The sequence below is a fragment of the Ambystoma mexicanum genome, chromosome 5q (genome assembly GCF_040938575.1).
Source record: "Ambystoma mexicanum isolate Mex_15411 chromosome 5q, UKY_AmexF1_1, whole genome shotgun sequence".
NCBI classification, from domain to species: Eukaryota; Metazoa; Chordata; class Amphibia; order Caudata; family Ambystomatidae; genus Ambystoma; species Ambystoma mexicanum.
In genome coordinates this window covers 238707808-238717814 of record NC_090933.1, presented here as the reverse complement: position 1 = coordinate 238717814, position 10007 = coordinate 238707808, and the positions used below count along the sequence as shown (strand labels likewise).

Sequence of the window (10007 nt, the reverse complement as noted above, 5' to 3'; positions counted from 1 at the left end):
CCACAAATGCAGTTTTAGGAAAGCAGAGTCATAGGCAACCATTATTTTAAAAGAAATGTTTAACACAGGGCCAGAAATATGCCTTAAAGGCAGTGGCTAGCAACTTCCCCTGAACAGGACGGGTTACTGCGCATTTGGGGCATTGATGATTGGCCTTCAGTGCATGTCAGGCGTTACCCTGCTTTATATGTGTGTCACTGTATGAGCAGGGTATCATGTGATTATTCCCTGCATATTATGTATTAACAACACGTGCAAAAACCTTTTTCATTTGAGGGCTTTAGCATATGACCTCTTGACGTCTCTCTAGCACAACTTAAATTGTCAATTCCTTGATTTAAAATATGAGGAAGTAGATTGCTGGGCCTTTTGCCAGGTGCCTAAAGTAAAGCCAGACGCCCTGACCAAGCCCTGGCTAGTCCATAGACAGGAATGTTTGCCCCGTCACCTCTAATCCTATATGATGCTGATATAGCCAATGGAACATCTTTTAGGAGACAGCTCAATTGAAAAAGTTGATGTACACGATGTCATTGGTGATGTCAACTGTGATGTTGTCATAGTGCTTCTGAGCTATGCAGTAGGAGGAACTCTGTCTAAGGTGGGGCCACATCCAACACTTGCTGAATGTAATGGGTTTATTGCATTTAATTTTTCCAATTGAACTGTCACTTAACTAATATTTTTCACTGAATTTCAATGGTTCTGTTATGCTACATCTCACATCATGGGTAGTAGTAAAGAGGTTGTGTGTGTGTATAGATATTAGTACAAACACCACTTATGGATTGTAAAAACAGACATAAATGATGGTCTTTATAGGTATTGGTTTTGGCCAATTTTTGTGACAAAAGCCACAAATTTGCCAAAACCATTGTTACAAAAGAGAGAAAGGGAAATGGGGGTCTGAACTGAAAATATCCATTGGCATAGCAACCAGTAATGCCATGTAATGAAATGGCCAACTCACTAAAATGTCTTTTTCCAAACTCCTCCACCATACTACTCAATGAGATGCCCTCTAACTAAAGTTCTACTCTAATCCTCAGCTTTGTAAGAAGCAAGTTGGCTGGGCTTTCCATTTCCCAGCTGCTTAGCAATTTGCCTTATTGGGCTACTTTCAGCAGCAACCTTTTTTGAAAGTTTTTTTTTTTACAGATACAGTTCCAGGCTGTCAGGGGCAGGGCGGGGGGTTGGCATGCCTAACCCAGGACTGCACCGTATAAACACAATAAATACAAAATACACCTCACTGTTCTCAGCTTGTCTGTGTCTCTCTGCCTGGGTATTTCTTCAGCATGCAGCAAAGGTTGTGAAAGGAACTTCATTCCCATCGCCTGCTCCTAACTACCCTACCCCCAATCTCTCTACCCCCACTAACCCATCCACCCTACCACCTCTCTCTACCCATCCACCTTACAATCATTATCACTATCCATCCACCCTACCCGCACTCTCTACCCCAATCCTCCACCCTATCTACCCCCAACCACCCTACCCCCACTCTCTGCCCCTCACGTACCCTACACCCACTGTCTTGACTTGTACCCCCACTCTCTCTACCTTAACTCTCTACCCCTACCCACCCCAACCCTCCTCTCTACCCATAGCTCTCAACTCACACTCTTTTGACGGTTGTCACCAGCCTTTGTGACAGAAATAGCTGAGAGCTATATGTCTCTACCCCTTCTCATCCTTCCTCTTACTCTTGTTTCATTTCTTACCCTCTCACTGTTAACCTTTTTCGATTAGATTTCCCCTTGCTCCTCCTTGAGGGCACCCCCTCTCTCAATCATGTCCTCCCTGTTACGTGTCTCCCCTGTTGGGAGGCATGGTATCGCCCAAGGGTGTTTGATGTGGTCACGTGGGGAACCACGTGACCAAGCTAATAAAGTAAACGAGCCGCTTCCGGCTCGTCAGTCGAGACCCAACTGACTCCACGTGTGTTTGTGTTTGGGGGGCACCATGCAGGGGCCCCACCACGTGTGCTGGGCCCAAGGATGGGGCCCAGCTTGAGGACGGTGCCCCTGCCGGGCAACGCCGTCCGGACGGTGCCCCTGCCGGGCAACGCCATCCTTGTGTGTCCCCCAGCCATGTGAGGCAGGCTGGGGTGGCGACCCCGGCCTGGGTGCACCCAGAGCCGGGGCCGCGGTGAGCCGGCTGCAACCCGGCCCACGTGTGCGGAGCTCCGGTGATCCGGAGCGGGGTGGGCTGAACCCCCACCCGTCATCAAGCGGCGTGATCACCGCACCTTTGTGTGTGCCGTCGGGTGCTACCCGACATCAGTATGGGGCTGCCCGGTGGACTGGAGCAGCCCCCAACAATGGCGACGAGGCGAGGGGCCCCGCGTGCCCCCAAGAAGTTTTGGTGCGGGCCCATCTCCAACGGGGCCCGCGAAGGAGACATGGCGTGGCGGGCCCGAAACCAGCTGGGCCCGCGCAAAAGGTGGCTGGCAAGCTGCCCGCCCCGTCCACGAGGGAGACGGAACAAGTCGGCGGCTGTGCCGCGTGGAGGGATGCGGGCCCATCTCCAACTGGGCCCGCCAAAGAGGATCTTTCCCCACCATCACCAGCAAGAGCGGGGATGAGGTGTTTTTCCCCGCGGGAGAGGGTGCCGGCGGCGTCGGCCGCAACAAGGAGCGGCTAACATCGCCGCAGGAGGATCGATGCAGGCCCAACTCCAACTGGGCCCGCAAAAGAACGGCCCGTGCCGCGGTGGGGAGGCGCCTGCTCCTTCCCCGCCCGCGGACCTGAGGGAACAGCGGCAACGGCCGCGTGAAGACATGGATGGAGGTGGGCTGCCCTGCCTCCGCCTGCGGCCTGCGTGGCCCAGGATACCCGGGCCAAGAAGAAAAATTTTAAAAAAAGGGGGAAAATGCTCCGGAGCGAAGTGGAGGGGAAGGTGGGGGCCGCCGCACAGCAGAGGCGGCCCCGGTCCAAGAGCGAGGCGGCCCCGATCCAGGATCCAGGATCCCAACAGAGAGGTGCGTCCCCCCCCAGAGAAGAGCCGCGGGGGCGGTGGCCGCGCATGTGGGAGGACGGAGCCCCTCCACCAGGGCCCATGTGCGCTAACATGGGCTGCCTGGTGCCCCCCCCACCCCATCGAGGAGGCCGTGTCGGCTGCTGGTGCGGCAAGGAGGGCCGCCAGAAAATCTAAGGCCGAAGCCTCCTGCAACCCTGGAAAAGGAGGACGGGGGTGCCCAGGCGCACACCGCCAGGCCGCGGCTCTCATCACTGAGAGTGCTCATGCGGCCGGGTCGGTGTGTGCCCGCCTCCGCTGCGGGCGGCGGCGAGAGATGCAGCAGCTGAGCTGAGACGAAGCACAGCTGCCTTCCCCCCCGCGGCGGCTGGGGACGCGGCATGTGCCGCAAGAAGAGAAGCTGCCCCTCCCGGGACAGCAGTGCGGCGTCGACCGCGGATGGGGAGAGGCGGATATCCCGTTCCCCAACATGAGGCGGGCCCACCACCATATGGGCCCGCGGTATGGAAAACAAAAGGCATGCAGAGGGGGAGGGATGGCAATTTGACTGGGGTCTGGTGTGCTCCTCCCGGCCCGGCAGCTCGGGCACCATGTTACTGTTTGCCGGCCATCTGCCCCATGAAGGGAAAGGAGTGCAACAAGGGGCCTACTGCCAGGGTGCCGTGATGTCATCACACGCGCCCCTAGACGATGGACCTAGCCGATGTGGCCCCTGGGCCTCCCCAGGTGCGGCTTTGCCGGCAAAGTGTGACTTTGGCGAACGGTGGAGAGGGCTCGGACCGCGTCTGCTGCGGCGCCGCGGGTGTGGAAGAGGGACATCACCGTCGACATGCCAGACAAGGACTTTGCCTCAAGTGGCCCAGTATCTGGGCAATGTGATGTTGGGCATGCCTGGGCATGTACAAGGATGCGTGTGGTGCCAGTGGCTAGCACTGGTGTGTTGGGTGATATGATTAGAGCCACTCACCCAGGTTAATAAAGGGTGTAAAGTAGGAGAGTGGCTTAAGTAGTAACAGTAGGGGCGGTTATGGTGGGACTTTGGGGTTTTTGTTTTATTGATATGAAAAAGGAGGAGTGTTACGTGTCTCCCCTGTTGGGAGGCATGGTATCGCCCAAGGGTGTTTGATGTGGTCACGTGGGGAACCACGTGACCAAGCTAATAAAGTAAACGAGCCGCTTCCGGCTCGTCAGTCGAGACCCAATTGACTCCACGTGTGTTTGTGTTTGGGGGGCACCATGCAGGGGCCCCACCATGTGTGCTGGGCCCAAGGATGGGGCCCAGCTTGAGGACGGTGCCCCTGCCGGGCAACGCCGTCCGGACGGTGCCCCTGCCGTGCAACGCCGTCCTTGTGTGTCCCCCAGCCATGTGAGGCGGGCTGGGGTGGCGACCCCGGCCTGGGTGCACCCAGAGCCGGGGCCGCGGTGAGCCGGCTGCAACCCGGCCCACGTGTGCGGAGCTCCGGTGATCCGGAGCGGGGTGGGCTGAACCCCCACCCGTCATCAAGCGGCGTGATTGCCGCACCTTTGTGTGTGCTGTCGGGTGCTATCCGACATGAGTATGGGGCTGCCCGGTGGACCGGAGCAGCCCCCAACACTCCCTTGCTCTAGTCTCCTTGCTTCTCTTGCACATTGACCTGTGCCCCTTATTGCCTACACTTTTGAAACTTTGCACTCTCCTCCTTTCATCCTGGTGCATATAACTGCAAAATGCAAAGAAAAGTAGTATACAAAAGTACTATAATTGGCGTTGCCAATGCTTGTTTTTGAAAGTGTGGTCCTGCGCTGATCAAACCTAAGTGGCGTTTTTTTTTTTTTGGGATTTGTGTCTGCGTCATCACGTGGTGTGCCAGAATATGCACACGGTTCATTTGTGTAGCACGAGGAGGTGTTGTGTTGACTTTGCTGCTTGCTCTTCATCGGTCCCCAGAGGCAGGGGGTTGGGTTTAGCCTGCAGTTTCAACGCCACTAGGGCATGATCAGACGGCATCGAGGCGGGGGTGAGTTAGATGGGGGAACCTGGGAACCGCTGACACGCCCACCTTGTCCAGCAGTTTTTTTTTATTTTTTTTTTTTATCTCACAAGCTGCGGTCACGTGCCCAGTGCCCCCTTTCCCGGCGCTCCCAGTGCACCATGACCCGGGCATGTCGCAATCTTGCAGTCAGACGTGTGATTTATTTTTTTAGAATGTGTAAAGTCTGCTCTTACCCATCGGAAGTGGGAGGAGCTGCAGGAGGAAGTAGATTGCCGGGAAATATGCGAGTACAGCAACACATTTAAAGCCGGTAGCGCTGGACTCACTGTCACTTGTCTGTTTCTGAACTCCCAGAGAAGCTTCACCGAAGACATGGCCGCCGCCGCCCCTCTTGCTGCGCTGTTTAAGTATGTGGACGAGCACCAGGACCTGTACGTGCAGGTGAGCGGGACGAACTGCTTTAACTCTTCTCTTGATGCGTTTCATGTTTGATAATTAGCTAGCGACTGTCAAATGTGCCCTGTCTCCTGTTCATACGGTTCTGCGTTTTTTCTTGGCATGCTGGTACTTTTTATGCGAAAGTGTTCCAGCGATTCTGTTTTGCTTGTAGTAATGCCTCCTGATGTCGATATGCTAATCCGAAATACGGCTTCCTTTTTCGCTGATTTTAGGCACATATATAAACTGCTCCCTGCAGGGTTCTAATGCCAACACCATTAAGTACCATTGACACTTCTCCGCGTATTGCTTCCAATTGAATGCGTGACAACATTAACATTATACACATGCTTTGGCGATATTGCATGGTAATGATATTAAAATGACCTCGGGTTTCGTTGGGTGTATAAAGCATATTATGACACAGAACGCTTTAGTGACGTATACCATATAAGGAACATTTGGTTGTATATAATTTACAGTTTATACTGTTTATTGTGTACGGCTTCATCAACAGCTGCACCTTCCAAGTGCTGCTTTCTCTCGCTGTGATGTCTCGGTTGAGGATTATGGATTCGGTAATCCACCATCGCTACATCCCAACAGGCAAGTATGGCATTTTATTTCCTTCTTGAGTCACCTGTGATCAGAGGAAGCCCACCACCCTGGCAACAGAATTCACAGCTCCCATGATTGCGCAGGAGCGTCATTTCTGACAGTTTGCCAAAGCTGTAACCCTTGCACCGGAAAATACGTAGGAGACACGGCTCTGAGGTGTGTACAAAACCATGAAGACCAATGGAGATGCTTAGGGGGCCCCTCCCCACGGTTTGGAAGAAAGCCCAATTTTTGTCAGGTTTGTCATTTGTTCTTTCCCAGCCAGGCTTGATCTCAAGCATGTCTGACAGTGTGGCTCTGTGTTTTTGTCCCCTGCTTTAGTCCTTATGATGCGTAGGCAGGAGTACCCGTAAGGGTACTTGCTACACCTTAGCCTTACAGAGAGAATCACTCTGTTGGTCACGTGGCTAGTCTGGTGGTGGCTTTTGGCAATGGTGCCACTGGTTAGACTCCGTTTTGCGTGGCTGGATCCTTTTTGCCCCCCTGCTCCTTTGATCAAAGTGGAGGTTGTAGTTGTTGCCTCGAAGACCTAAGGGAATCACATGACTATTCTCTATCCCTCTTTGTCTGTGAGAGAAGGTGGCCATCTTTGGCCCCTGAGTGTGTTTGTCCCAGGACTGGCCTGTGCTAGTGCCCATCTTGGACAGTGTGGATTTGTTCCTTTGTGGGAGACACCTTCCTAGAACGCATGGGTGTGCTTTGAGCAATGGTCTGCCAATGGCTGACTGCCCCTCTGTTTGAATTATGCTTGTTCTGTGATTGTGTGCTGCGTTCTGGATGCGAACAATATCAGGCCCATTCACCTTGTCTACAGCTGGACCTATGAGCCTGCACTCTGGAAGGTCTAGTCTACTGCTCGAGCAAGGACTGAAGCTCTACGCCAGTACCTTCCCAAAGAATTGAGGCTCTGTCTCGCCCAATAAGATCAGAATGAACCCCCAGGGGTGCCCTTTCCTCTGATCTGTGTCCTGCTTGAAGCCTTCTTTTCCTTGAAACGTCTGATGATGCCAACATCACCGGACCCAGAACTGGGCACCCCTTTATTGCGAAGACCTTGAAGACACTCCAAGCCAGTCCAACCTGAGAATCTTCACCACAGGATCCCAGGTGAGCAATCTGGTTCTGCCCCCCGCCCTCCAACCTGCGACGATCCAGAGGACGTGCTGCCACAAAACCTGGGACCACATCACTGAACTCGCCTTCCTGGTCCGTCTTCTACAGTTTTCTCCTCTTGGGTGGGTGTTCTTCTACTTGTATTCAATATCAGCTCTTCCTGGGGCAGTCGCCAAGCTGACTCCCACCTTACAAGACGATTCTGTGCCGAGGATGATGTGGGAAACCTGAAACCTCTGTAACTGCTGACCACAGCAGTCTTGCATTTCAACTCCTCTGCCTGACCCTTACCTCTGAATCTCCAAGTTGCAGATAATTGTCCTTACCAAGGGACTGGGAGTCCTATCTGCATTAGTGTGTTTATGCTGAAGTGTACACAACGGTTGCTGGACAACCCGTTGAGAAACCACCAACTGCATGCTGTAGAAGTGCTTACTCTGGCCAATGGTATTGCTCGTCCGACCCTCTGGCACTGCCTTATTATTTTTTTTCATCCCTGGGCCTCTCCTTCGTCTTAACAATGGACTGTGACCTCTCTTTTTCAAAGCTTTGCTTACCTATTGGGGTTTTTCTTTTCTTAATATGAAGTTTTAAAAAAAAATATATATTTTTTTTAAAAATTACAAATCGTGTTTGCTATTTAACAAAGCATGTAGTGTACCTGTGAACCACCTCCTTTTTGAGTTGGGCCTGCCTGCGCTGTCATGGCTACCAAATACGCTTGAGTGAATCGCCAATAGAACCTGAATCAGGAAAACCTATCCAAGGGCCTTAAGGAGAATCTCCATAACAGCCTTCGCCCAGAGAAGGGGAACCCCACCAAGAATAAGCCAAAGAAAACCCTTCTTTCAACCAACAACTGATGGTTATTTTTGAAGCCTTCGGACCTCTACAAGTTGTGCTGTACTTGACAGCCAAGCTTTGAAACGTACAAAAAACTGCCATCCGTGCTTCATATATCAAGAGGAGCTTTGTGACATCCAATCCCGCAAGATCTCCATGATACCCTGAGAAAGATGAAAGGCAGATGTGGCCTTGTGTTGAAAGGAGGGGTCGCATCACAGAATTACAGAACCGGCAGTCGCCTGGAAAAAAAGGGTGCCAAGCATAGCAATGCCCCAACTCCCCAATCCTTCTGACTGAGGTGATGGCCACCAGTAGCAATGCAGTGGTAGTTAGAAATGTGAGACCTGCTTCCACCAGAGGTTCAAATGGTGGACCTTCCAGCAATTGGAGACTGAGAGGCAAATGCCAGGTAGGCATTAGGGAGCACACCTTATGTCTAGCTACTGATTAAACCCTTGAACATACTGGCTATTTGAATTATATCTTGTTCTGCACTCACCCAGGGTTGGCATACTGCTTTAATAGCCGCCAGCAGAGCCTTAAGGGAGGCTGACGCAAGACCCAAATCAAAACCATCCTTCAGAAATTCAGAGGCGCCGCACACAGAGGAAGGGACCCTCGTCCCTTGCCCTACACCAATGTACAAAAGTCTCCCAATGCTTGCGTAATACTGAAGGGTAGACTGGCGCCTTGTGCCTTGTGTGTAAAACGGGACCCCGCAGAAAACACCTTGTCTTACTAACTCTTCCCTTTTCCCACGCCATCTGCTTCTCTGCATCCAGGAAGAGAGAGCCACCATACCACTGGTGATTGTATTATCGGGAGAAGCACGGATGGTCAGTGAATAACCTGACCAAGAGCGGAAACCGGGTCCTCTTTGGCCAAAATGGCATGTTCAGAAAGATGCTGGACTGTAACTTTTATCTTGTGTAGGATGTCGGGATTAGAGGAATTGGCATAAAGGAATACACCAATTCCTGGGGCCATATTAACAATGGTGCAGACCTCATAATTTGCATTTGCCGCTAGCATTGGCATCACTCCGAACTAGTAAGAACTGTTGTGCTGTCCCTGTGGACAACTGAAGGGACAAGTGAATGGTTATTCCTGGCTTGTGCTTTGCAACTTGCATATTTTTACCCTTCAAAAGGGCATCAATTCCCCATGCTAGAGGAACCTGGCCATAGTAGTTAATTTTCCAATAATGCAAAAAGATCCACCGAGGGGAAACTCTGGCATATGAGTGATCTGAATGAAATGCAGTCCGTTTTAGACGGGGCTCTTGGGAAGACTGAAGCCTTCTACTGAAGATATGTGCCCCCACTTTCTCCATATCCCCAGGTGTGGGTTGCTGAAAGGGATAATGGATTCTTCTCTGCTCAATCCCCAGCCTTATGGCATCCTTAGCTAGAGACACAAAGTGTAGCCCTCTCCCCTGATTAGATGTGCCTGATCCAAACAACGGTTGAGGGCCTGCTTCACCGGCCTGAGCTATGGCCCTTAAGTAACGTGCATGCAATGGATGGGATCACAGTCCAAATAATCGAACCAACTCAGGAAGTTGGCAAAGTTCTCTAAAACAGGGAGGTTACAACAGACGTTTATTCAGGATCTCGACGATTTTCTCATAAAACCTCCTTAGATGCAACAAAATACGTCAGAAGTGCCGTCATACTACATGGCAAATAATAGAAAACCTATCAAAGGCTGTGATAGGCTTAAGCGGAACATCTTAGTATACGTTGCATAGGGATCGGATTGTGATTGGCTGCCCAATGTCGGGTAGACAATTTATGACTACCTCTAAAAACATTTAATATTTAACACTATTAAGTACATAGTTTATCTTCACACTATAAGGCCCTTCATTATATGGCAGTCTGCAATTGGTTGGCACGCGCGTGCCAGGTCCGGAACATTCGGTTCACTTAGTAGCATTTAAGCTCAGACCCAGGTGTCAGGATGTGGACTTGACTTTACCTCCCCACCCAATTAGCCCAATATCTCTCATCACCCATGCCTTCTGCCATGAAGATTGTC

General features: G+C 51.7%; 1 protein-coding gene across 1 annotated transcript in view; it reads left to right on the top strand.

Moving 5' to 3' along the window:
- Positions 1 to 5056: 5056 nt before the first annotated feature.
- LOC138497348 (cytosolic non-specific dipeptidase-like) overlaps positions 5057 to 10007 on the top strand; it is a 204307-nt gene continuing 199356 nt past the window's right edge. The window contains exon 1 of the mRNA XM_069620748.1: positions 5057 to 5393. Within this exon, the coding sequence (XP_069476849.1) occupies positions 5325 to 5393 (69 nt within the window). The 5' untranslated portion in view covers positions 5057 to 5324. The remainder of the gene's footprint in view (positions 5394 to 10007) is intronic.